Consider the following 27,692-nt stretch of genomic DNA (forward strand, 5'->3'; position numbering starts at 1 on the left):
CCTTAAGATAAAAAAAAAAGGAATTTATTTTACAATCTTATAAAGCAGCTTTACATGAAGCACAAACATTGATCCATTTACTTTGTATATAAACATAGTAGAACCTTTCCCTCTGCAAAAAGTCACGTCTCGCCGTATATAAAACTAACATGTGCACATTGTGCTTAAACTGCAAAGTCTGTACAGCTTTACAAAGGACCACCCTTTACAAGAGCATCCTGTAAACAATTTATTGCATATTTAACACATGGTGTGTACCCCACATGTAAAAATGTAGAAAAAATAAAGTACAATTACAAGGTGAAGGGAAAATAGCAGCTTTCGGTGAATGTCTTGCACAATGGCTGAGAAAACAGCATGGCCACACGCGTACGGTTGTGCTTGTGTGTCACTGGTGTGCATACACCACGCCTCCAATCAGGTCTATGTACAGCGAGCCTCACGGGAAGGCCGAACTGATCTGAGTCCCCAAGACCTTTGTCATGTCAACCACTGGGAAAGCGCAGGGATAGAAGTGACTTCAGCCAAGTGATGGGCGCCGATGTCCAACCGTCCCCTCCCAGCTCTGTAAGGAAAACATGATCCCAGGAGGAGCCCTCACACCAAACCCCTTTGGCCCAACAGCCCCTTGGGGCTGCAGGCTGAAGTGACACAGGTGCCAAGGCCAACGGGAAGGCAGTGTGGGTATGAAGGGCACAGTGCGCCCAGCGCAGCGGCACTGCCACCAATGCTCTGGGGCCAACCTGCCCCAACACAACCATCACTGCCATTATCAACCCGTTATTAAAAACGAGAAGAAAACAATTAAATAATAATAAAAAGAGGGCACGGTGGCCTCGGTAAGGCACCGGCACCGCTGCAGAGCAGCGCCCTGGAAGTCTCTCTTGTTTCCCCACATCCAAAATGGGCAAAAAACAGAGGGGATGCACAGATGCTCTGCTTGCAGTGAGGACCGGTTGCTGGAAGGAAGCACGTCGTTTGGGTTGTTTTCTCTGTGCAAACGTATTGAAAAGGAAGGGAAAAAAAAACCAAACCCACTAAAAACTAAAGAAAAAAACCAACAATCTGTGCTAACTTTGGTATTGAGATTTCTCCTGCCACATCTGCTTCCCACATTAACCGAGCCGATCACACAGCACGTGTTTGCGGAGATCACGTCATTACAAAGTCGCTTCAAATATCTGTGAGAAAAAGCACTGAAAAAAGCAAGAAAAGCAAACAAAAACCAAGATGCACGCCGGCCTCGTGCCCGGCCTCACTCTATGCAGTCTGAAGCAGCTCTGTCCTCCGTAGGAGCACCTTAAGCCAAAGTACACCAACACCCGCAGCACATCATGGGATCAGTGGAAAAGCCCCACAGCGATAAATGATCGCAGCATGCCAGGACACGCGTGGAGCTTTCATGCCTGGGATGGGAGAGCAAAGCCCAGCACGCCTGCACAGAGCTGACAAGCTGGTGTTTGCTGTGCTACCAAACCACACCATTCCCATCTGATGATGCCATTGCTTTTACCCTTCCGGACCCACCAGAAAGCTCCATGCTGTGAAGGCAGACCCACAGTGTGGGTATGGGCTCACAAAGATGAGATGTAGACTGCCTCTACATGTCCTCTACATGCTGCCAGCACAGTGGAAGTGTTGGGGTTCTGTTTGATGACCGGTGTCAGGCAGCAAAGGCCAAGCAGTGCTAAAGCACAGGCAGAGCTGTAGAGCCCTATGGGCTGATTGTCATTTTTCAAGTGCTGGATCTTGGGTTAAAAATGAAAACCCCCATAGGACAACGCTCACAGTTTCAAATGACATTTCCTGCACGCTACTCAAAACGAGCTCCATGCCACGCAGGAATTCAACACAGGTCTCCTACAGAACCAAGCCCACAAGCTTACAGAAACCTCTCTGACGTGAGGAAAAAAATACAGAACAGAACATCGGGCTCCACGAGAAGAGACTCCAGCTGCTGGGGGGGACGTGCTGCCAGCACCCCGTGTGTGCCTGAATCCCAGGACAGGGCTGGTGCAGCCACAGCGCTGGGCCATTCGTGAGCCACCAACTTGTGCTTACGTGGTGCGACGCGAAGCCATACGGCTACAGGACCTCCAGACTGAGAATAAAAGACCGTGTCACCCCAGGGAAAGAATCCATAAAGAAACACCCCAAAAAAAGCTACGCTGTCCACTAGCCAGGCTACAAGGAAACACACGTTCACAGCATTACACCACACCACCGGCGACGCTGTTCCAACATATACACAAACAGCTCCATTTCCAAAGAGGCCACGTACTAACTTGTCAGGCAAGTGCTGGACTTTAGAGACCTGTATGGCTTCCATAAATATCTTCCTGCAAAAAGGAAAAACAAAATCGTCCCCCAGCTCAGAGCACGGATGGGTTTTGCTTCGTGCAGGTAACATCACGGCGGAGCGCTACGGAGAGCGAGCGAGCTGATGTCCCCCATTCCTGCCCATCAGACCCAAAGGTTTTCACACTGGAATGCAATTATTTCAGGAGATCAGTTTTAAGGATCACTTCTTCAAAACGGTCCGTATGAGTTTAGGATGCGACCTTCTCAGGTGTCCCCTCGCCGAGCTCCAGAAGCCCGAACCTTTGCCACCAGCAGGCACGAGGGCTTTGGTTGTCAGCTCTAGTTGTGCTTTGCCCTGCCGCCCCGCAGGTAGCTCTTCCACCTCCTGACAAACTCTTTGAAAATCGGGGCCTCGTCGATGGTGCTGAGCAGCTGGAGCTGGTTGATGTGGGTGGTGTGGTAGTCCCAGCGCGCCAGGTTGGGAGCGGTGCCCAGCATGAAGTGCCGCAGGTCATAGATGGTCCCGGAGCCGGTGTCGTAGAGGGGCAGCATGGCCTTCAGGGACTCCATGCCGCGCTCATACAGCAGCCGTGCCTCCTTGCCCAGCTTCTCCCCTGCGGTCTCCTTCAGGTCGTAGAGCCCGATGAGAGAGTACATGAAGCCATTGAGCACAAAGGAGCTGGGCGAGGTGGGGTACTCCTCGTACCAGTCGTGCCTGTTCATGAACACAGCCTTCACCCCGTGCTGCTCTGACGGCAGCTTGTAGGGCGCCGTGGCCCGCAGCGCGGCGCTGAGGAAGGCGTGCTCCTTGGTCAGCAGGTAGGCCCGCACCAGCGTGGAGATGGCCTGGCCCTGCGCCATGGCTGAGTACCAGCCTGGGTCCAAGGACTTAAAGCCTTCCCCCAGCTTCCTGGTCACCATGATGGGCCAGCCGCCCCGCTCGTCCTGGTTCCTCACCAGCCAGTTGCTCGCCGCAAAGAAAGCCGCCATGTGCGCGGTGGCCGATATGGTGACGTTGTCGAGGAATCCCCTCCCCTTTGCAATCAGCCTCACCACCTTCTTAGGCATTATTTTGGTCTGCTTGACGGCCTTGGTGTTGGACAGCCCCACGCCCTTGCGCAGGTCGGTCACCAGGTCCCGTGTGACGGTGCTCCAGCTGGTGCGGGCCCCGATGCCGTAGTAGATGTCGCGCTCCCTGAAGGCGATGAGCTGTGTGTTGGACACGTAGTGCACGGTGAAGAGCTGGTTCTTCTCCGTGGTCTCCAGCACCACAGAAATGCTCCCGTTGGTTACAAACTTGAGATCGAAAGAAATAATGAAATCTCTGGTGTTCCCGAGCTGCAGGGAAACCCCCTCGGTGTTCTCTGCAAAACAAACAAACAGCGGTTCGGTGGGAAAGCGCTCATTTCTTTCAAGATATCAAAGATGCAGAGCGCACCATCCAGAGGTAACCAGACAAAACCCAAATGCTTTTAGGCGAGCTGATCAATAATTCAAACAGCCTCTGCTTTCTGTACATGTATTATTTAATTAAGCATAAAAGCAAAGCTGTGAGCGATGGCTGAGGCTGGGAGCAACCCACAGCAACCCTCAGCACACAGCCCAGGCAGCCACTGCTGGGAATCCAACACAACAGGATTTGGGCAGAGGAAAGCCAGGGCAGGGAGAGTCATGGGGGATCCTGCTGTGCCTTCAGGTGGTGCTGGGAGGACACAGGACAGGAATTTGGGGTGAGGTATGGCCTTAAGAGATACGGTCAGAAATGGATCTTAACATTTAGAAGAACCACAGAATCACAACAGTTGAAAACGCCCTCTGAGATCCCCAGCCCCATCCCACCATGCCCACGTCCCTCAGTGCCATATCCCCGTGGAATATAAAGAAGGACATACTAAGAGTATTCACAAACCTCTCAGTTGGCAAAATTCAGTTAAATTAAAAAAACCCAAACCATTAAACAAAGCTCCCAGGTGGTAGCACCTAACGCAATAGCACCTAATGCAGCTAACGAGCCTGTAATGCCATGTGCAAATCCCGCAGCTTTGAGGGCACAGAGGGATGACTGACACTTAAAGGCAGTTCTTTTAAATTAACAGCTTTCCATAGAATAAGACCCTCCTGTGGAAGACCACTGCTTCCCTTCTGTTACATCCCAATGTGTGAAATAACCCATGATGGGGGAACAGAGGGCTGTGGCCACCAGCAATGGCTTCTCCATCTCCCAATCTCTCCCACTGCATTTTGTACCATGGGCACTTCTGCACTGTGCACTGCAGGTACCGCTGCACTGTGCCCTGAACAGCACGCACAGCTCCATGTAAATAACTTCTGGTGCCACAACAAAGTGAACTGAAAGTGAACTGTAATGGGAAAAGGAGTTTTAAGAAGGAAACCTAAAGGCTGCTTGCTCTTTCCATAGCCATAAGCATCTGTAAAGCCATTACTTACAGCCATCTCAGATGAGTGGATGCAGACTGCAGCCTTCAGCCCTGCACATCACTCTGCCATCAATAAAGGATGAGGAGAGAAAGCACAGCAGTTCTTTCAGCCTTCCCTCTGCCTGTATTTCTCTACTACAAAGACATGAGAGCTTTTCCCCAGAGACCTGGGCCTAAGGTGCCAACCGAAAATTACTTCATTGTCTTTTTAAGTAATGGACTCATTAATTCTAATGGGTATTGATTGAAGAAAAATACATTACATCCTTATTAACGAGCCTGTCTGAGCACAAAGGAAACTCCCGCATGAAATAATCCACTTCTCAAAATAAACCTCTGCTCAGGACAAAGCAGAACATGGGAATGTCAAGTGGGCAACAACAGGCATGAGGTGTGCTGTGGGCATTGAGAGCCCACCCGCAGCCCCACAAAGACAGGGCTGTGGGGACGTGGTGGGCCACCTCTGTGGGCCTGGTGGCAGTGGTATTGCAGCCTGGCAATGCCATCAACACCTGGAGCTGCTGGGGAGGCTCCTGGTGCCCATCTGCCCTTTAGGGGGTTTTCCTTTTCTCCCTTGGAAAAACATTTATTGCCTATATACAACCACTGCAACACAGAAGCTGATTTAGTTATCCTGAGAGAGGGCAAAGGGTGCAAGAAACCACCCCTAACCACCTGCAAATGCAGCAGGTCTCTTACTGCCTCGTTAAGGCAACCCAGTTCAAACAGAACAAGGTCTGCATGGCCCTCAAACAGTGGCAACCCAATGAAGAGAGATGGGGGGGTCCCAGCAGCAGTCCTGCATGAGACATCTGCTCAGACTGAAAACTGCCCTTCCCTGTCACCTCACATCGTTCCCAGCTTCACAATGGGTTGGAGTGCTTCGCTTCCATGCTGGGACAGAAGCAAACAGGCTCAGGAAATGGAAGCACAGCTGCTCTGCAGAGCTGCACTGCCCTCCCCAAATACACCCACACGTGTTTTAATTAAAATAAGGATGTTTCAAAGAGCAGCAGTGGAGAGAAAACAGTAGGAGAAAAAAAAAAGTACAGAACTCTATAACGTTCTCAGGTGAGGCCCTAAGGATGGAAAGCTGCTCCATACAAACAAAACCAGGGGAAACGGAGGAGACCCCCAACCGCTACCAGCTGAGCGAGCCAACCGTCTGTCTGCCACAACCCACCTGGAGCAACAAAGTGTTTGACACTGGTGAACTTGGCTTTATCGGGCACTGTGGAAAGGGAGCAGCCCTTGGGCACGGCCCACTCTGCAGCCCTGCTGCCCCTGTCCTTCTCCTCGGCCGTTTCGTACACCTCGATGTGCGGCGGCTTCTCGGTCAGGTTTTTGCTGTAGTGACTCAACCCGTACTGTGCGATCTGGATGGGATAGAAGTAGCCCTGAGGGCCCCACTGGGTGGATAAGGGCACACCTAGGAGAGAGGAACAACGTGAGCATCTCAGAGGCACTCTGTCACACGTGTTCACAGTGCTGCACGCTCCCCTGCCCGCTCCTTCCCCACCACCGATGCGCTGCCAGCAGATGCTGTTAGAATCATAGAATAACTCAGGTTGGAAATGACCTTCAAGTCCAGCCACAAAGCTTAACAGGCTTCACCACCAGCTGGACTCAAGGAAAGTCCCATTCACGGAATGAACATGTACAGAACAAGGCAAACACTCATTGCTTAGGATACAATGGAGAAAAGCAAGATTCCCCAAAGCTCTATGTTTTATTTGGGGCAAATTCCCAATTGTAATGTAAGAACCCAAAGTGGGAATTCATCACCATGACCCTCTTGCAGCATATTTAGTACAGCAAGCTTTCATGTGCGTGTAAGAGAAAAAGGAAGATGCAAATAAACAAGTTGGCATTCACACCACACTCCCCTTTGGCAATGTCAAGCTCGGGAACTAATATTGCAGTGAAAATATTGCTTAAACTCGATGGGAAAAGATAAATTTTCATGCATATTTCGGTGCTTCGAGTTCCTAATAAATATCATTGATGGGGACGTGATGGTTTACTGCAGCCTGAAGAAAAAGCCATCAGAGGAAATATGTGAGTCTCGTGTGCTATCTGTGCTCCCGGAAGCCAGCTCGCTCATTAGCGCTAAGCATCTGCAGCTAAAAGGTGCACTCGTTGAGACTGAAAGATGCAAAAGAGAGAAATGTGCTGGAAGAGCTTGACTTGAAATTCATACAAGATGACAAGATTAAATTCTCCAGGTCACAGGACATAACAACGCGTTAACCTTGCGGAAAGGGAGAAGGTGAAAATACAGCACGAGGTTTTCGGCACGCAACAACGTGAGCATTTCTAGGGCAGGAAGCACGCAAGGCAAGAGCTAAACCTGCCTGAGTGTCTTAATACTCATTCTCCTCCTCTACACGCATTTCTCAGCCCTGTTTGCTGGCTGCTAACTATTGCCTTCACAACAGCCAGGCTCTGGTACTGCGTTTCACAAGGGTGGCTCTTCAATCACTTGCTGCAAAAAAAATGCGAGGCCAATAGAGGAATAACCAAACAGGTGTGAAACGAGCCTGTTTCCTGAGCTGTATTCAGTCAGCAATTACTGCAGCAAGAGGAAAGGAAGCCCTCTCTCCCCAGCCTCCTGCACACAGAGGATGCACAGCTACTGGGATGCGCTCACACCTTTGGTAATGAGACGTTCCAGGAGGGCTCTGCCCACATCCTGCCCCCAGCACACATAATCACCCCACAAAAACAACTGTCCAGCCCCAGGAGACAGCTGCAACCAGCAGAACCAATGCCACAAAAAGGAGGAACGGCAGAAGTCGGAGTGATGCTGCAGACCGCACCAGGTTCCTCGATCCCCAATGCATTTTTATCCACGCTGTTGTGACAGAATGAGGAGCGCTTTGCATCTCAAATGACAACAGCAAATTTCAAGAAGCATTTCAAGTGAAAAGGAAAACGTGGAGCACAAACCTTCAACACCACTTATGCACTTCACTCTGTCTCGAACCTCTACGTTGTAGCCCTCGAAGGACATAAAGACCCCATCCGGGTGGTAAGGTGCTCTCTGTGTGTATACTTTGGAGTAGCTATGAGAGAATTCAAACCTGTCATAACCATCGTACTGAGCAATTTTCCCATAAACCTCAAAGTATTTCTCTACCCAGCTGAACGGCAGGAAGACCTCGTTGCCTTCCCTCCTCCCTTTGATGGTGTGCTCGTCGTTGATCAGACAGTCTATCTCCTCATACTTCAGCCCAGGGGCTTTGTTGAAGCCTCCCACGATGGGAGGAGCCTTCTGCTGCTCTTGGGGTGATGCTTCCTCGCTTTGCTTGGCCACATCCCGTGCGGGGCCATTGCTGGCAGCTGCTGCGCGGCGCTCGGGGCCACCCGGGCTGCGGGGGAATGGGCCGGCCCCATCCGAAGAGCATCTGTTCCACAGCAGCACCGTGACCAGTGTGAAGAGAGCACAGATGATGATCAGAGTCTTGTAGTTGACCCGAGCTGCCAAGCAACGCATATTCACACCATACCTGCAAAACAAAGGGAGAAGCGTTCAGGGAATGGTGCCCAGCAGGGTTGGTGCTGGAACTACTGACAGCACCACGTGGTTGGGAAAGACCTCCGAGGTCCTCAAGTCCAACCATTGGATTTCTTGCTTTTGTTTGCTTGTTCGGTGGATAATTTGGGCTTTTTATTTCCAAGCTTGATACGTAATTGGACAGTTTGAGTCCAAACACCCATCGCTTGGTGCCACGGCTCCTAAATATCACCAGAGATGGGGACTCCAGCACTTCCCTAAGCAGTACATTCCAATGCCTGATCAACAGAATACCCTGTGTTGGAATGGACCCATGAGGAATGCCAAGTCCAAGGGCAATTTAAGAGTTAAACCCAGCTAAACTCAGCTAAACCCCAATGCTCCCTGAGCTTCAGTAACTCAGGGTCATACACACCACCATCAGGTGCAGAACCATTCCCAACCCCCTCCCTATTGAGTTGACCCCTAGTCCCCTCTCTGCAGCCATCACTCAGCCACTTAGAATCATAGAATCCTTGGACTTGGAGTGAACCTCTGAAGGCCATCCAGCCCAACTCCCTGCAGTGCAAACAGACACCAAGCTACATCAGGCTGCCCAGGGCCTGATCCAGCCTTGCCTTTAAAGTCTCCAGGGGTGGGAGACTTTCCTCTTGTGCCCCACATTGTACTGTACGCCCAGGACTGTGCCATCCCACGCTCTCATCACCAACAAGAAGCTAAACACCCACCAGGGCATCACCACAAACCTTCACCAAATCAGATGGGAAAATCACCCCTATGCCCAGAGCAATGAGAGGATTTCCAATGGAAGAGCCCCACAGCCAAAGCCTGGCAGTAATTCACACGGCTGAAATCACCATTTATTTATCTATTCTTGAATTATTATTATTATTCTCAAATGGAAACAAACAATTATCTCCCACCAGTCTTATGCTCCTACACTGTAAGCACCATCTGGTCAGTTAAAACCGGACCTTAAAAGAGAAGTGTCTTATTTGCCAACAGCCTGATTTGCTGCGAGCTTTTAGAGAGCATAAATTTATATCTAATTGTATTTTTATGGAAACTCTAGCATGAGAATAAATCCAATTTTCTGCATCAGCAGATGGTTTTCAGCGATGATGCTCCTGGGATGACCTCAACAAACACGTTCTGCTCTTTTTACACATGGGGATAATTCACTTCTAAAGAGCGAATAACATTCCTGACTCCTACCTATAAAACTCAACATTAATTAACCCACATGGATTAGCAGGGGATGGGCAGAGGGATGCCATGCTTTCCCCACTACCCCAGGTGATGACTGTTTTCAAACAGCCCCGTGTGTCACCCCCCAGCCATGCACAGTTCCTGTCCATGCTGCCTCAGTGCTCTTTTAGCTCAGCTTGGCTCTGCTTTGAAAGCCCACATGCAAAGCCCCAACCACAGAAAGGCAGAGGGATGGGGCAGGCAGCAGCTTTTGGGACCCTAAATGAGAGATGCTGATGCTCAGCTCCAGTGAGGTGGAAGCTCGAGGTGGATTTTGCTATGGCTTTGTGGCTTCTGCCTGCAGGAAGGACAAACTTTGGCACCCCACACTGCAAATGCACCACCAGCATTCCCAGCTGTGTGCCTGAGAACAGCACACGCATCTCCTGTGCTCTGTTCTCCACGAGAGCAGCTTGCAAGACTCGTAAGCAGCCCCATGGAAGGCACAGCCCTCTCATCTGCACAGAACCTGTTCAAAAGAGGAATTCTTCTGAAGCCCAAACTGCTGTTTCCCAGCAATCACTGCATGACATTTCTTCCCATAAATCATCTCCTTTTCTTTCATCTGACAGCACTACATTACAGCAGCTGCTATGGCACCCCGTCCCCTTGCATGTCTCCTTGCATGTCTCCTTGCAGTGAGGGAGGGGATCGCTGTGACAGTGCCATGCATGCACCCATGGGACACCTCTGACTTCCTGCAGTGCTGTTTGTGCACGCAGCGCCTGCATCCAGCAACGGCCTTCAACCAAACCTGCAGCCAAACATCAGAGCCTCTCCTTGGACTCTTCTCTCACCACTGGCCTATTTCATTCCTTCCTGGAGAGTCTCAGGGTTGAAAACATGATGAAGGCTCTTTCTTTTGGAAAATCCCAAGATGCCAGAGCCAAATTTCCAGGCCGGGAGCTCAGATGCCTTTCCTCTGTCATCACTGCTCTGCACAGAGCTCCATATATCCACCAAACGGGACGGCCCCTGTGCGGGGCTGAGCCACCCCAGAAGAAGGAAGGAAATACAAACAGAAGAATGGCATCTAAACTAGAGTAATAACTCCTGGCACAGCAGTGATAGAATAGCTCCTTTGGGAAGCCCTGGATTTATTGAAGGGACCATTTTCTTTAATCCGTACTAAGAGATGAGGGTGTGCACAGCCCTTGGGCAATGCAGGCTGCTGGCAATGAGTCCTTGCAAAACACAGAGCAAAGAAGCTGTGCTTCCCTGGAAAGCAGACACCCCTCTGTTCCTACGTTGCCTGCTTGGTTTCTGTTGCTGGACTTTTCCCAAGCAATCAGCCCTATGGAGTACAAGATGTTTTAAGAGGTCTTCTCTTGCATTTTGTCCCACCCCAAAGCACCTCTGCTCATCAGTGAGCAGGAATGGCTTTAATCCTGCTCTGCACACACAGACAGCACATCTTCTTTTCCAAAGATGGAGAAAATGACTTCTTATTTCCAGCAGGAAGGCCTCCTTTCCACTGCCCCACACTGCACAGCACGATTCTCCCTCCTGCACAGAGCTCCTACGGGAAGGCTGGGTGTGCCAAGGGCAGGCAGGCAGGCACGCAGCCCTCACTTCTATTTCTGCTCATGCTGTACAGACAGCATTTAACAAACAGGCCCAGCAAGCCTTGAGCTGACAGCCCAGCCCCACAGGAGCTGAGGAAGACTCAGAAAAACAAACCCCAAGGCATCTTACTTCCCCAACCTGCAGTGCTGGCAGCAGTTTAGGGCACTCCCATGGAAATTCTCCGTGCTCAAACAAGGATCAGAAGGGACTGAGCTGCAGAGCTCTGGGACACACAGTGCTGCTCCCAGCAAGGAGTGGGGCTCCTGCTGCACTGCGATAAGGCGCCGCCTGACTTTGAAGCCACACTGAGCTGCTGGGAACAGAGAGGAAAAAACGCCTCAGACTGGCACTTCTGTTCACACGTTCAACCCAATGTTTAAAGAGAAAGCAGAACTTCAACGCGTGCCCTGAGCTAAAGGTGCACCCGGCCATGCACGAGGCTCAGCCTTGCTTTCCCCCCCCTCCATTTCCTGCCATGAAATGCTGGTGTTACATAACAAAAAATAATAAGAATTAAGAACTCTGGGCTTGTTTTTAGTAACTGCGGAGAAGTTTTCTATCAGAACTTCTGACCCTTTGCCAAAGCCTTCTTCTGTCTCAAAACGGGATATGGGAATGAAACAAATGAGCACTGAGGAGCTGCACCGCCAGCAATGCACTCAGGGGCATTTCTTTGCACAAGTGCTCTGTGTGCATTGGCCTGGCCGTTCCCCTGCACCTGAAGCAGCGCTCACCCACTGGAGCACTACCAAAGCGCTTCTGTTCTTCCAGTGAAGGTGCCACAGAGCACTGCTAAGAGCTGCAGCTCAGTGCCTGCTGTGCAGCACACTGCCTTGCTGGGTGCGTGGTTCCGAGGGGCTGCTGCGGTAATTATCAGCCCATTCATCGTGCAGCCCAATCAATCTCCTTGCTTTCCAGATGGATTAAGCTATTAAACCCCTCACTAACGGCACAAATAGCAACTCCAAGATCTGGCTGCTGCTCACAGAGGCGTTGTGACGCCTCTCTCTAAACCATCAAGAATCGTGCTGTTACCACATGGATTAACAAAGCACGAGACAGAACCGTTTCATCACTCCCTACATTCAGGCTTTGGAATGACTGTGGGATCCAACACTAAAGCACACAGGTGAGGTCCGCTCTTTACACCTGTCAAGTGTAGAGAGGGGCAGTGCTGCCTGGTGCACGGATGGCTGGGATGCCACAGCCCTGGTGCCAACCTGTGCACTGCATGCCCACAACGTTCTGCCCACGCAGCAGCAGTTGGCCTTTCCCAGCAGATCAGCATCTGAGCACAGCAGGGATTTTTGTGCAGAAGTTACTTTAAGTGACTGGAGGAGTCAGTGCGAGACAGAGCAGTTAGCAGCTGCGATTCGCACAGCACATCGTGTCCCAACAGCCCTTATGTGAGCTCTGCAAGGCAGAATTGCTACAAAGAAGTGTTGAAGTATGAAGAATACACAGGGTTTCTGAGCAGCACCGTGCTAATTCACATCCTCAGACTGCTTTGCTGGTGGAAGCCCGCAGTCAGCCACGAGGACCTCCATCCCGATGGTGGGGAAGTGTCAAAGCAGAGCAGCCAAACCATAATGAAAAGGAAGGAGAGCACAGCTACAGCATCGCAGCACAGAGCCACGGAGCAGAGAGATGCAGGCACTTCTGCTGCCAGCTCGTGACAATGCCTACAAGAATTCAGCACAAAGCGTGCTCCGAACGACAGCTCAGACATCTGGCAGGGGTTTGGCACACCTGCCTGCCTGCAGCATCCCCGCACACCGCTCCAAAGAGCTCTCCTTGGAGCTCAGGCTCCTGCAAACTCCAAACCAACTGCTTTGCTGCACCGTTTGCTATTGGCACGAAGCATTCGTACTCACACTCCTACGTATCTCAGAGGTACATCACCGCTTCTTTCCCCATGCAAAAAGCAGAGGTTAAGGAGCACGGTGCTTCACAGCGGATAAATAAAACATGTTTTAAGTCACAGAAACTGGCTAAAAGTGCCCTGTTTTTATCGCATGGCAAACGCCAGCGCTGCGCACAGATGGTTGCTTGGGCAGAGCTACCGACGGCGGCTGCAGCAAAATTAACTACTTCCAAAGGAAACAACCTGCACTACAACAAGCACTTCAGAACTTCAACAAAGCGATGTCTCCCATGCCGTCCTGTTGGAGCAGGCACAGGTCCCTCATCCTAGGGATGTACCATGCTTGGGTCTCCAGCCCACAGCTCTCTGACCTCCCCTACTCGACCTGCCCCACAGCTTGTTTTCAGACCACCATTAACCCCAGCCCAGGCTTTTTCCTATCTTCCCTACTCAGAGCTGACAAGGCAGCCCAGCACAGTGCAGGAGCCCAGGCTAACACACAGATGCTGCTTTCATTGAAGCTCACAGCAAAGGCAGCTCCAGCTTCTACGTTCTGCACCACAGCCACTTTGGTTCTGGATTCCGGAATGCAGCTCACGAATGCAGATGGGATGTAATAAGGCATAAGAGAGAGATACCCTTTTAGTTACAATTTTTTTCCCCCCTAATCCTTTCTACTTCAGCTCCTTAGAAGAGCTGATGAGAAAGGAGGGCAGAGTAAAATTAGAAATGATATAAAAGCGAGCTGAAAGGCGCTCGATGCTCCAGCTGCGAGTCATCCTGCACTGTGCTTCCTTTGCATTATTTAATACCGAAGGTGATTGCTGTTAAACAGCCACCACACACAGAAGGGAAAGGTCAGAACAACTGCTGGGAGGTGACAAAGCACCTCCAGAGGACACCTCTTTGGGGGGAGCAGCTCAGGGAGTGCCACAACCGCTGCATGGGGAGAGGAGCAGCATCACTGCCCACTGCTCCTGTGCTATGCTGAGGTCTGAGATTCCACTTGGACCACTGGTTGCTTTTGTTTCTTTGGGAATGGACCATTTTACCTCATTTCCTGGTTGGTTTCATTCCAACCCAGCCATTCCTCCCTAAGGGGCCGTGGCTTTGCTCCTTCCTGCTGCCTTCTCCTGCCCAGGGCAGGGACAGCCTGAGCCCCTCTGGGATTCTGCTCTCCCACAGTGACCTGCAAACCCCCCCAAGCACCCAGCATGGGGACAAGCAGCTGTGCTGTCATGGTTTTGCATGTGCTCATCCCATCCCATGGGGCTGTGGCACACAGCTGCAGGAAGGGATGAAGTCATCCCACATGGACAGGAACAAAGGCTGTGCAACTTGAACGTGCAGAGAGAGGCTTATGCTGAAGGTGGAGGGGCAGCTCTGGGCCTGCAACTCAGAATCCTATTTGCCGTCCTCCCATCGCAGCATCACTGTGCAGTAATGAGTGCTGGACCAGCTGAGTTACAGCCATCAACATTCTTAAACCCCAGAAATCACAAGTTACACAGATACCCCAACTGGACACCACAGTTCTTGCCGATGAGACTGATTAACCTTTGGAACCAACCAGGGGACCGAAGACATCCTGACCACAATTTCTTACATCCAAGTGAGGACAGGCTTTCTTCCTCCCCCACAAAGGCAGGCAGCTATTGGGCTTGTGGCAGCAATGCAAAGTTTGCAGAGTACGAAGGAACAAACAGGAAGGATGCAATATAGTTTGCTATGCTGGGGAGAAGCAAAGCGGACTGGAAGCTTTCGGAGCCCGATTTAATTCACAGCTCCTTCATCACAAAGCATCTCCAAAACAATCAAGAAATCCTATTTACAAGCAAAAAAGCCACAAAAAACCAAAAGCCTTTCACAGTCATTCTGAATATGAACCCAATCCCAAGGACACTCCGACACTTAGCTACACACCAGCACACTTGACCTTTCGAGTACGACTTGCAGCAAATTGGATGTGACTCAACCGATGCTTGCTTTTTCCAAACACGTGTTTTCCAATGGCAAGAAGTGCTGTCAGGGACCCTGGGGCAGCAAGGCAGCCCACGCAGAGGATGTTCTGCATTGGATCTGCGCGACTCTCATCCATTTGCACAGCAAAAGCACAAGTTCCAAACAAGCACCGCAGCCAAACGGAACAGAGCAAGCCACGGTCACCCGAGGAGCTCTGCCCACCTCTCCTCCCACTCTGCTCCACACGTGCAACTATCGGATCCTACACGAGCATAAACACGCTTTCAGTTTGAAACTAAGAGCAGAATGTTCTCGTGCCTCGGGTCAACTCGTGGCTCAGTGCCCAACCAGCACTGCATCCCACAACAGCACAGCTGCAGTGCTCAGTGCCAGGGGGCATCCCAAGGCTGGAAGCCTTGAGCTGCACTGCAGACAGACGGAGGTTCAGCTGGAGGTACAAGATTTTGGGTCGAGCTTTTACCAAAAGAAAACCATACTTAACAAAACCTACAAGGGAATGCAGCTATTTACTCCAGGGAAATATATTCCGAATGAAACCTTATGCATTCAAGAAGCCTAAGGAAATCTCTGCTCAATTAACGTTCACTCAATGGGTTCATTTATTGGGAAATCACTGATGCCTTCATAGTTCAGATGCAACGCTAGGAAGGTCAGGGGCAGCACAGAAGCAGCCTGAGCTGGCCTTGAAGCCTCACTGAGCACCGTGCTGAGCCGGGGCAGTCGGTGCACAAAGCAGCAGTCGGTTCTGGTTCTACCCATGGCACTGCACTGTGCACCAGGGATGCAGAGCTACAAAGGGAGGAGCACTGCATCCAGCCGGGTACAAACACAGGGACTGCTTTATAGATGGGTTACATCTGTCCCACAATGAGGGCATTCATCTAATGAAAACAAATTAAGAAGGACGTGCTGGAACTGACAACGATGCCATACATCACTGTCCACCCTGACCGCACAGCATCACTGCAGGCAAAGGAGCTGCACTGATGAGGGCCACCCCACGGACACATCACATCACTATTAAAATGGTTTATTAGCAAAACACTCCCAAGCATCATCCGGAACTTTACAACACCTGCTTTGCATGCACTCAGCATTTGCAGTGGATTTATGGCTGCGTTGTATCTGCTTTAAAACGGCGGTGCTATTAATCCCAGGTCCACCATTCACAAACACAGCGCTGCCGGCATCGTCCTTTCACATGTGCTTTTCTAATGAGCAACCAGCGACAGCGTGACCACAAATCCCTGCAAACACAAGCCATCCAGCCCGCTGTTAGCACCAACAATAGTTTCGCTGATGATACTTTGCACACTGGGCACATCCAGCAGCACTCACTGCAGAGCGCACTGCACAGACAGGACAGCATTCATCGTAAGCGAGTGGCTTTGCTAAGCATTTACATGGAAGGTATTCTCCAAGTAAATATCTTAAGCTAAATTAGAAGCATTTGATATTCTATGCATACATACATATGCATTGGAGCACTGTGGACATTTACCATCAGTGGAGAGTGTTTGTGAGCAAGATGCCATCAGCAAAGCTGCTCGAGAGTGCTGACTCCATAGTCAGAACATGAGGAGGTGAGAGGCTGCACCTTCCTGCTGGGGTGGCTGGGGGCTGCACGGAGGTGCTTGCAGAAGACAGGGGAAACCCAATGAGGAAAGCAGCAACATCTCTGTCAAAAACCAGCAGAGCAATTAAGCGTCTCCTACACATGGAAGACGTGTGTTAAAGCCGATTGTTGTCCATCAGTCAGTGTAATTGCAACTCAAACCCAACGCAGCCCATGTAATTAGTTGGCACTAATAGAAGCCTCATAATGGAACAAATTGCTAAGGTACCTAGTGCCAGGGATATGGCCTCCAGCACCAGGCAGCCACTGCTCCTGTTGGGTCTCATGTGTGCCCGGCCAGTGGGAAGACAGATGGATGCCCTCTCTTCACCCCAACACTGGGGACACCCAAGTGAAGGCATCCTCTCATCTCCCTTGTGCTGTTCTTAGGGGCTCCTTTTTGTTCCATTAGTGCTAAGCCTTGCTATCAAGATGTGCTAATAGACCTCCGAGACACCCGCAGAGGAGCGTGCAGCCAAGCCTCATTCCAGCAGGTAATCAGAACGGGGCTCAGCAGTGCTGGGATGCTCAGAGGATGCGCCATTCAGGCCTGTCTTAAGGAGAACCTTCTGAAACAAGAACTTTTCCACATGCTGCTTGTTCGGAATTAGCTGAGGTCTTAATTAAGACAAGGCAGAGACAATAAGCCATAATACCCACATCTCCTCCGTGATCTAAAGGCCACCTGCACCTTCCTGCCTGCTCACACCGAACGAGCTGCTCCATCCATGGCAATAGCTTCTCTTCTGCTCTTCCCCCTGCGGATTAATTATTAGTCCACCCAGCCCTTCTCCTCCCTCATATTAACGGATTCAATGTCATTTAAAACATATTAAATACAGCACTACAGCAGCCTCGAACAACTGAATAATTCACAAAGGCAAAATAAGGCCGACGTGAAGCTGGCAGATCTTACAAACATCATCATCCTTTAACCCTCCCTCCCACTATTGTTTTTCTAAACCAATACCAAACTTGGGGGCAATTAAAGCTGATGCAGTTCGAGCAGCAGCAAAATAACTGTCAGCATCTCCTTCAAAGCACTGCTCCATCACAGCCATCACTGAGAGGAGAGCAGCACAACGACAGGAGTCAGAATCCCTCTGCTCCCTCACCAGGATTCAAACCAAGCTGCTGCTAAATATGCACAATGCCCAGCTCCATTAACACATTAAAGCTCTGCAGATTGCCATCAGTGCTGCTGCTGCTTAATTTCACCCATCCCTCACCATTCACATCTTCAACTACTTTCATCCTAAAAAGAACTCCCTTTAAATACAAAGACCTCGTGGTGCTCACATCAGCAGTTTGCTGAGTGCATTTTAGGAGGATATAGATTTAAAAGCTGGCAGCAAAACTTTATTCCCCTCCTAAACAGGAGCACGCTCTCCCATCCTATTGCCTGGATGTTAACAAAAAGCACGCTCTGCAATCAGTGAAGCTGGAGAAGGGCTGGGAAGGCGATGAGTTTGATAAGTCAGATGTCAGCCTGTGCTGCAAGTCTGCCCTGGAAACACATGGGAGAACAAACCCTGCAAGCAACCAACTGAAAGCTCCACAAGGGCCCCAACACCAAGCAGGTGTGGTGGCATGGCACAAAATGGATGCTTGGTGCAAACACGGCCCATAACTTCCCAACCAGTTTCCCTGCCCAGTTAAAAATTCATTTGCTGCTCCAGCCGGAGGATTTGCATTGCTAAGCGCTCTGTTCTGCTCGTTTAAGAGCAAGAGGAGGATTTGAAGCCGGAGCATCACGCTGCATAATGCGAGCTGACAGCTCCCAGGCTGGCTGCTCACACACCGAGCTCCATCCAAGCCACCAGCAAGGGCTGCAACACACAAGTCTCCAGCACTGGTAGGCAGCAGCATGGATTAATTACTGGGCAGAAGCCTCGGGTTTCCTTTAATCATTGCAAAATGCTTTGAAATCACTTCTCAGCTGCAAAGGAGCTTTTATCTCTCAGCTGTGACAAGGGAGGGAAATCCCAGGAAGGTTTCCCAGCCCCTGTTTGCTTTCGTTTTGAATTGGGTCCCTTATGGTTGTGTGCAGTGAGACGTAGCATTACTGGTGAAGAAACTGTCCAAAGAAGTGAACGCATTACCCAAATAAGTGAACAAATAATCACTAAAATTCAACTCGAGGAAAAACTTCTTCTGGAAAGTCAGGGAAAGCCAAGCTGCAGCTCAGCATCTGTATCTCGTATGGCACCCCCAGCATCCAGGTTGGCACAACAGGTTTAAACCTGCTCTCCTGTACTCGGAGCTCGTGCTTGCAGCGTGGCTAATTGCACAACAGCACCGAAGCAGGCAATTAGCATCTTTCTCACATCAAGCAAGCAGTCAGGCTGGCAGCACGCAGCCCTGCTCTCACGCACCTCCTTCCCCTTGATCATTTACAGTGGTATTTACGCGCTCCAGCACTCGGTCATTGATGGATCCCATGGCAACAGCACCAGAGCTGCCTATGGTTCCCCTTCCAGCACCAACCTGCACCCAGGGCTGCCCCAAAGGGTCTGGAGCCCTCCACACCCCTGCGTCCCACACGAGCTCCCAAAGCCACTCACCATCCAGACGGAGAGAAGCTGCACAGAGGTGCCCCGGTGCCCAGCAGCAGCTCGGGGTGGGCTGAGCACCCGCAGCCAGCGCAGCTTGTGCCTCCTGCAGCTGCACAGGGGGGTTATCCATTGGCAGCACACTGCCAGCACGCTGCCAGCACATCGCTGCCCAGCCCTGTGCCAGCAGATGCACGCACCCATAGGAGCACGGGTCGGCTCCTTGCTTACCTTAAGCAAAGGGAATTGTCCGAGTTCTAACACAGCTCGGGTATTTGCGACTTCCAGAATTGAGGGGTTGTTGATTTCAAGTGATTTCCTCCTCCGATTTCCTACAGGGGAGATGTGGAGGAGGGGGGGGGGGGGGAAATAGGAAAGAAAAATCGACGTGCTTCAGGACGTGCAGCAGCCACTGGAGCTGAATTCCTCCCTCTATCCGCAGCAATCCTCTTACTCAGCCCTGCCTGCTCAGAATCTCAAGGCTCAGCTCCTGACACGCGGAATCACTGAAGGATCAAGAGCAGAAATGGCACTTCCTCCAGGCAGCAGCACAGGACCCGAGCTGCTCTCCCTTCCGCAACCCGCCCCAAGCAGAGAGCAAATCCCAACATCTGCCTTACGCAGAGCTTTCATTACACACTCCTGCACGGTTCCAAGCTAAAGCCCGTATTGAAGGACCTCGGGTTTAGCCAAACCATTATCTGGTTTCACTTGATAAACAGCACAAGTGGAAGAACATAAACCGAAAAGCTAATAAAGCAGAAGTCGGAGCCTAACCTTGAAAGGCATCACAGCTGGCTGCATCCAAGCAGCAGCGGGGGCTCTGGAATCATTAAGGGAGCTTGTAACGAACCCAACTCCACTGCGGTGCTTTATTTATGGCACACACACACCGGGCCCAAAAGGTTTCTGGAGGTTTTTCCATCTCCTTTATTACTTTTGCAGGTCTCCAGGCCAGGCGCATCAGCACTGAGGCTGGAAGGTTTTGGGTGGTATTTCCTAAGGTGGCCAAAACTTCCTTAAAATAGCAATGGGACGTCACGAACTCAGCATCCTAAATAGAGGCGGATTAAGCAGGAATCAGGACAGCATCCAGCCTGGAAACACCGTGTAATTAACTCCTAAAGCGGCGCTTCAGTGGATTCAACCCTTCCTCAACTTGGTGATGGTGTGTTGAATAACATCACTATTAGCTCCTGCCTGCCCCCCTCCACAACATCCCCAGCCCGAAACTGAACAAGAACTCTTCTGTTGGAGCCAGCCTCCAAGCAGTGCTGTGTTAAAAGGATTACCCTCTGCTAAGAGCAAACCCCATTCCACAAGAGGAGGCTCAGTCGGGAACACAAACTCCGTTCTTCCTGCTCAGGAGAGCCGTCTGATACACACCTGCATCACAACCCAACCACCATCTCCCACATTAGCTCAGGGAGGTGGATTTCAGCAGCTCAGATGTTCGCCCATCATCCCCCGCTGGAGGCTGCAAGGAACGAACAAAGGCAGCTCTCACAGTCACAATCACAGCCGTCCTTCCAGCGATGCTGTGCCTGTCAGAAGCTTTCTGCAGCAGTGGGAGCGCTCCTCCGGTCTCCCTCCAAGGCTTTGCATGCACTGAGCCCAAGCCTTGCCTCGTGAATGCTGATAACCACCGTTTCTTTTCTCTCCTTTAATGGATTAAACGCGGCCGCTTGTATTAGCGCATCACGCCCCATTAAATCGTCAGCTCGTCTTCCACGATCCTCTTCAAAAAGAATAAACTAGAAATACGCGGCCTTGAAAACATCTCCGCAACAAAAACACTCATTTTCTTGGCGCTTCCTTCCAAATGGAAGCAAACAAAAGCAAAACCCGACCGACGAAGCCCCGCATGCCTCCTCCTTACAGCCAGGTTCCACAAGAGGAGACCCACTCTGCACAGCACATCTATTTTTAAGCACTGTGCAGCGTTTCCATGCTGCATCCAGCAGGAAGCTTTGCTCGCCTTCCCCAAGAGACACACTTTTATTATTCAATCCTTCAGAGCGTTGTCTTCAAAAGGCATCTCCCAGGCTCTGCGCTCTCACCCTATAGGAACTACATAAAGGGAAGAAACAGAAGGGCTGGCTGCCTGCTGGGCCTCCTGGGGCTGCTCCTTCACCACCTTCCTCATCCCTTGCCCACCTCTCAGCCCAGTATCCTCCTGCACCCGCAGATCCCTCCTCCTGAACCCCTCGGGCATGGATGTGGGGTTGCCCCACAGACACCCCTAATGGGCTCCAGCACTGCACAGGTTAAACTCTGCCCAATCCATCCCCATCTGGAGGATTCAGTCCATATATATGGGCACACCTCATACGTGGAGGAAGTCAGACCAGGTGGCCCTCAAAGGACCCTTCTAACTCTTGGGATTCTGTGATTCTGTAGCTTTGCCTTTAAAAGGAATCAAAGTACACGACATGCCTAACTGGGATGGCACAGAGGCGGTTTGGATTAAGGCACACCTGCTATTTCCCTTCATGCACAGCAGAAGGATTCCCATATCCATGCATCAACAACTCCACGGCTAGAACCCCACAACAGCCCCACTGCACAGAACATGAGGCAGCCCCCATCCCTGCACTGCACCCAGGGCTGGGCTGAGCAGCAGGAAGCATCCCCAGCAGCACAGTGTGAACCCAGCCAAGCTCTGCTCCCATTCGCCCCATGGCTTGTGGGAAGAGCAGCTGCACAGCCTGAAAATGCACCCAGGAGAGAGCCTAAAGGAGCAGCCGAGCAGGTGCAGCACCCGGTTCCCCTGGCAGGAAGGCAAGGCGAGCCTGGCAGCGCTCACATGCAGCAGGAGGAGGGCACTGCTCCAGCACAGAGAAATCCCTGCGGTGCATCTGGCACAGGGACTGAGCTCTGGGCACAGCCAGCTCCATTGGGACCACAGCAAACGAGGGCCTGGGGATAGAAGGAGCAGAACGGGCACAAATGACAGCTGCCTGCATGCTGCTTCCCCAAGCACCAAAGGGAGGGATGAAGTTGAATGCAGCATACGTGCAACACACACCTACCAATGCCTTTGGTTTGCTATTAGTAAGTGGCAGGAGCACGCACACAGGGCCATGGGAAGCCCCTGCTGTTAGGGCTATAGTTTGTTCTCCTAAACCTGGAGGTGGTTAAAGCGGTAGCATCCAGTTAGTGGCTCACTGTAAGGAAGGCATTCATATTCAAACACTGAAAGCAGACGTGGAACTCCGCGTCGTCTGAACCCACCCGCAACAAACGCAGGCTAATGCCATACAAATCAATACGCCTTTCAGCAGCCAGTCTCCCTTCTGATTTCTGCCCATTTTAAGTGCCAGCGGTTCAGCTTCCCCCAGCTTGCTTCCTGCTAACAGAGGATTTGGGGGTTCTAAAGAACAGCCTGGCTCCCAGCCACCCGCTTGCACCCACGCCGAGCAGCAGCTGCAGAGCCCCTCCATGCACAGCCGCCTCCGGGTGCTGGCATCACCACTGTTCAGCCTCACAGTGTTTGCTCCTCCCCGCTGCGATGCAATGCAAAGCTGCTATTTAGAGCAGGCAAAAAAAAAAGTGCTCGTTTCAGGGCAATCTTGTTCTACACGGCAGCTCTCGACAGGGTCACAAGAAATGGGGTCAGATGGAGGGATTCTGGAGGCAGGTTCCCTGCGAGCAGGAGAAGCACAGACAGACCTGCCCATGTGTGGGTATATAGAAGCCCAGCAGAAGTGACTTCAGCTTCACAAGCAGGAGAACCCCCAGCCACAGCAGTGTCAGCTTTCGGCCCCACAGCAATGCTGGCTGCATTGCACCTTGCCCTTGTGCTCACATAGAGCCTTACAGACAGGAGGCTGTGTGTGCAAAGCCTCAGAAGCAGCCTTTTTGAAGCACGGCCCAAGGGAAACACTCACAAACAACAGACTAAGGCGCACCCAGATACCGAGGGGTGACAAGCAGCAAGGAATGCAGACGTTGCAACAAACACCATCCGGGCCTGCTGCAATCAGCAGCCAGAACTTCATCGCGGGGAGGAGAAGGGAGCTCCAGCAGAGGGCACTCAGATGCAGGGATTGAAGCTGAGAGCCAGCAGGGCAGCAGCGTCCTGGAGAGAGCAAAGTTCAACGCCCAGCCCTCAAATGGCTGCAACCCAACGTGCTCAACGTACAGCAGGCTGGCAGCCTGTGCAGTGCAGCAGCTGGACTGAGCAGAGCGACGTCCTCCCGACAGATGCCTTGGCTGCATGCACTGCTGTATGACAGCTCAGCTCTGCACGCACTCAGTTGGGTTGCCCTGCAGTTCTTGACCCCCACAAACCCCACACAGCTCAGGAAAAGCCAACGCAGCCTGCAGACACCAGGAAATACTCCACAGTCAGTGACAAAAGTGCAGGTTATCGGCACACAAAGGTCTGCCTTCAGGCTCCCTCCCAGCCCCACTAATTCCCATCCTGAGCGCTCCCTACGGTCCCACACCTTTACAGCCAAAACCAGAGAAGAAACCCCCATGTAGAATGCAAGGAACCTTCCCCCTTTGGGAAATGCTTATGGAGCGAGGTGCCCTACTGGCAGCACATCAGCTGCTAGAAGAGGAAGGAAGCAATGGCAGAAGTCAAGCCAAGCACCATCTCACATATATTTTATCCAACGTTTTGCAAAGAAAGCTTAAATCTGACTGCTTCTTCATCAGCAATATGAACAGACTCGGAGCTCAAATTCACTGCCAACATAGTCAGGGAACTCATTAACAAACCCTTGGGTATAGATACACAGTGCATCACCAGCCCTATCTCAGCCAGACAGCCTCCTCCATTCAGCCCCATGGAAATTCAATGGCAGGGCTGGAACCAGTAGGACCAGTTTTGATTGTAGTTGCTTGGAAGGGGGGGGGAGAAAAAGTTTCAATGGCCAAGAGTCATTTCAGAGCAAGAAACACGTGACCAGCCGTGTTACGGGCAGCCCTTCCACCACCACACCGCACTGTTTCACTCCAAGCGCTGTGTTGTTTCCCATAACTCTTCCTTTTTTTGTGTGTGTGTGTGATAAAATATTAAGAACGTTTCCTCTAAAAGCCCAATTCTCAGCAGGCTTCATGTGAACATTCTCCGAGAGGGCTGTTGGTGCTTAAAAACACGCATTAAGCAGCTGAAGCATTTGATGTTTGGAAACAAAGTTCCCCATCTGTGAGGGTTTTGGAAGCATTACACGCAGGCAAGATTTTCCTGTTCTAAATCTATTTAACATTAAAGGGAAATATACATATATATATATATATAACCAGACATGCAAAGCTTGATGCAGACCAACAACCCTTCCTGCTTCCTCCTGGATCTCCCCTGCAAAGGGTTCTGTGCACTGCCAGGGGTTCCCATTACCAGCAGCCCCGCATGGGCAGAGCGCTCAGATCCAGCTCGCCTCTATGCCACAACAGTGTTAATCAATTCATCACAATGCTCAGAAATAACTGCCCTACTTTCTTCAGCCACCGAGGACCTGCTGTGTGTGGCAGCCAGGACAGGAGCGAGCAACAACCAACGGCTGGGAGAGAATTCCTGAGCATCCCAAATCAGAAGGGACCCATTGGGACCCCCAGACCCACACAGCTGCACCCAAACCTTGAGCACTGCTCCCTGAGCTCCCAGCTGTGCCTGCAGCCCAATGGGGCTGATCCAGCTGGGGCCGAGCTGCACCCACACAGCAGCTCAAGAGCTCCAGGGCCACCCTGGGTGCACAACCAACCCCACAGTGCCCATGGAGATAAGCAGGTTCTGCTCCATGAAGCCCACAGATCCTCCCTTGCGGCCCATCCAGGTGGGCACCAGAACGCTCAGCTCCTCTGCAGCACAATGCGTGTGACCTATTGATGTTCCTTGGCTACAGGGAGGCTATCAGAAAAACCACACCAAGAAAGAGTGGCTTCTCCCTTCCTGCCGCAGAAGATGCTCTGATCTCGTTTGTTGACATTTATCATTAGGAAGAGAGACACTGAAAGCCCCGCGAGGAGAGCAAAGCTTCTTAGGAGCTTTAAGAAAGCCTGCATTAAGCAGCAGGGACAGCAAGAGCTGATGAGTCCTTTGGCTGGAGATGCGCAGTTAACACTTCACAAACAGTTCTCCAGGAAAGCAGAGGGTGAGACAACGCACCGAGGTCCTCCCGTGAATATTGGGTATGGGGGCACAGCAGCACCACAGGGCTGCAGCCACCCCTACCAGCACACGGATGGAAATCACCTGCTGATAAACCCTCTCCTTTGTTCCAGGGCTTCCTGGAATTTCCTGCCATGCTTTAATGCAATTAAATAGACAAAAATAAACACAATAACGGCAGCAGGAACAGCACAGGGACTTCTCTTAACAACCAAATCCACCTTGTCAGACCTATCACCAAAGAATACAACAACAAACTCCCGAGCACCACAAGGGACAAAACCAGCCTCTAATCCTCTGTGACAGACTTCACTCCCCGTGGCAAGAAGCAGAATGGAAAACACAGCTCCAACGAAGCCACTCCAGAAGCTCTGCCAGGCTCTGCCCCCCCAACACCAGACAGCACTCATGGGAAGATCTCAAGCCACGCTAATTGCATCCCCATTTCAGACCCCCCCAGCTCCCCCTCCATGTGTGTGCTCAGAGCTCAGCAGGCTGACACCACACATGACAGGTGACACCACAGCAGGGCCACCAGCTGACCTTCAATAGCACGAGCAATATAAAGGGGGGAAAAAAGGAGAAGGTGGCATACTTGAGATAAGGCATTAATGAAAAGCTCGTCGTTGCCTTTGGAATTAGCAGCGAGCTTCCTTCGGAAGGTTCTCATTAGCGTGCGTTTTATCTGTCCCCTCCAATATTTCTAATTCAATATTGGATGTTTGAAACAGAGCTCAGGAGCGACCGCACGCTCGGGTAAATATTAGCTCAAGTGTCACAAAGCAGCACCGTCCTGCCCTGGGCTGCACCCTGCAGCTGCTGCCAGTGCTTGGGGGCTGGGGGGGGCTGCAACACACAGCAAGGTCACTCCTTGTCCCAGTGCCACAGACCCAGCCAAGGAGAAGGAAGCAGAAAGGAGGTGAAAGGCAAAAGGAAGAGCAGAGGGAGAGGGTCGGGAAGGAAGGATTTGGCTGAGGTTGGGGTCAAAGCGCACAGGGAGAGAATGCAGCGGGCAGCAACGCAACTGCAAAATGCTACAACAGAGGAGCTGGTTTGTACGTTACACTGGGCTTCAGCACTTAAAGGGAGCACTCACCCCCAGATCTGCACCCAGATTGGGGTGCAGGAGGATTTTAGCACGAATAACACGAGATAATAACACTGCAAAAATGGGAACATCTCCCGACATCTTCGGTCTGCAGCGCAGGATCAGAGCGATGACTCAACCCGCTTTGAAAGCCTTCAGAAACGAGAGCGTGAAGTTTGGGGCTGCTGCTCAGACATGAAAAGGAGCTCATCAAAAACATTCCCCGGCACTAAAGTTACCCAGCTCAGAACCACCTCAAAGCAGCTGCCTTTTCATCTTCTGCCTCAATTAAATGCAAAGCAGCTCTCTCTCTCTGAACTTCAGTGAAATCCAAAGGGGGGGGGAATAGAAGAAAAGCACAGCACCTCTGCCTGCCTCAGCTCACCTCCCACTCAATGCATGAGCCCATTATCCCCCACTCTGTGTATCCCCGCACAGCGCTGACCCCACAGCTGCCGAAGGACGTTGCCCAGCCCAGCCCTGCCTTCCTGCTGGAGCAGCCGTAGGTGCAGCGCTACAAACGGGAGCGCGGCTGGGAAGGAACGGATTGCACGAGGAAAGCGCTGCGGACACTTGGCTCACAGAGGAGTCCTGCCAAGAGCTGCCACAACTCCAGCTCTCCGTCTGGCCGGGCCTTCAGCCAGACTGCCATCATTTCGGGTCCCTCCTCATTTCCAGCTGTGTGACACAACGGGGCAGCGCAGGCGGCTGCTGCTGGGGGATACTTTGATTGACTGTGTGATAAAAGGAACTGCTGCCACCCCAATGCAAACAGACACACGATGAGCTGCTCTTCCCCCTGTGCCCCTGCAGGGCTGGGTGCCAGCACTCCTGTACCAAAGGGACCCCGTCTTATTTCCCACCTGCGTCCCAGCAGAGCGAGCAGCCCCTGCAGCCCAGCGACACCCGGAGCACAACAACAACAGCGCTTCCTATTGGCGCTGCAGGGCGAACTCGATGCAAAGGGCTCCAGCTGGAGCCGGACCGGGACACACGTGCGGGGCCTGCAGCGCCGGCTGAGGCACAGACACACACAGACACACATATACACACATACACACATATATACACACACATATACATACACATACATATATACATACACATACACATATACACACACACACGCAGCCAGGCCGCCCCGACGAGCCCCGCAGCGCACACGGGATGTTGTTACTCCGTTATCCCTCCGCAGTCCCCCCTCCCGCCGGGCAGCCCCCATCGTGCCGCCGTTCCCACCCCCCGCGGTCCCGCCGCTCCCGCCCCGCCATGTTGGGACCCGCCGCCGCTCCTACCTGCGGGCCGGGCCCTGCTGCCGCCGGAACCCCAGCGCCCGGGAGGCGGGGGCGCACGGAGCGGGGAGCGCCGCGCCCCGCCTCGTCCCCGCGCAGCCAATGGGA

General features: G+C 51.8%; 1 protein-coding gene across 4 annotated transcripts; it reads right to left on the minus strand.

Annotated features, from left to right (window-relative positions):
- On the minus strand, positions 1 to 27,692 carry GLCE (glucuronic acid epimerase). Of its 4 annotated transcripts, XM_072345840.1 has the most exons (5): positions 27,588 to 27,644; positions 7,879 to 8,248; positions 7,689 to 7,804; positions 5,923 to 6,168; positions 1 to 3,665 (listed from the first exon to the last, which is right to left on the minus strand). In XM_072345840.1, the coding sequence occupies exons 3-5, from the start codon at positions 7,750 to 7,752 to the stop codon at positions 2,641 to 2,643; spliced, it is 1,335 nt and encodes a 444-aa protein (XP_072201941.1). In that variant the 5' UTR covers positions 7,753 to 7,804; positions 7,879 to 8,248; positions 27,588 to 27,644; the 3' UTR covers positions 1 to 2,640. The 4 variants fall into 4 exon arrangements, with proteins under 4 accessions (XP_072201941.1, XP_072201938.1, XP_072201939.1 ...); XM_072345837.1 differs by having other exon boundaries at positions 7,689 to 8,248; positions 27,588 to 27,692; XM_072345838.1 differs by lacking the exon at positions 27,588 to 27,644 and adding an exon at positions 19,316 to 19,443 and having other exon boundaries at positions 7,689 to 8,248.

This window comes from Excalfactoria chinensis, chromosome 10 (genome assembly GCF_039878825.1).
Source record: "Excalfactoria chinensis isolate bCotChi1 chromosome 10, bCotChi1.hap2, whole genome shotgun sequence".
Lineage (NCBI taxonomy): Eukaryota > Metazoa > Chordata > Aves > Galliformes > Phasianidae > Excalfactoria > Excalfactoria chinensis.

Coding starts and splice junctions, on each gene's coding strand:
- GLCE (XM_072345837.1), bottom strand. CDS start 8,235: ATGCGTTGCTTGGCAGCTCGGGTCAACTACAAGACTCTGATCATCATC. Junction 6,169..7,688: donor GTGCATAAGTGGTGTTGAAG/GTTTGTGCTCCA, acceptor CCTCTCTCCTAG/GTGTGCCCTTATCCACCCAG. Junction 3,666..5,922: donor CAAACACTTTGTTGCTCCAG/GTGGGTTGTGGC, acceptor TTTGTTTTGCAG/AGAACACCGAGGGGGTTTCC.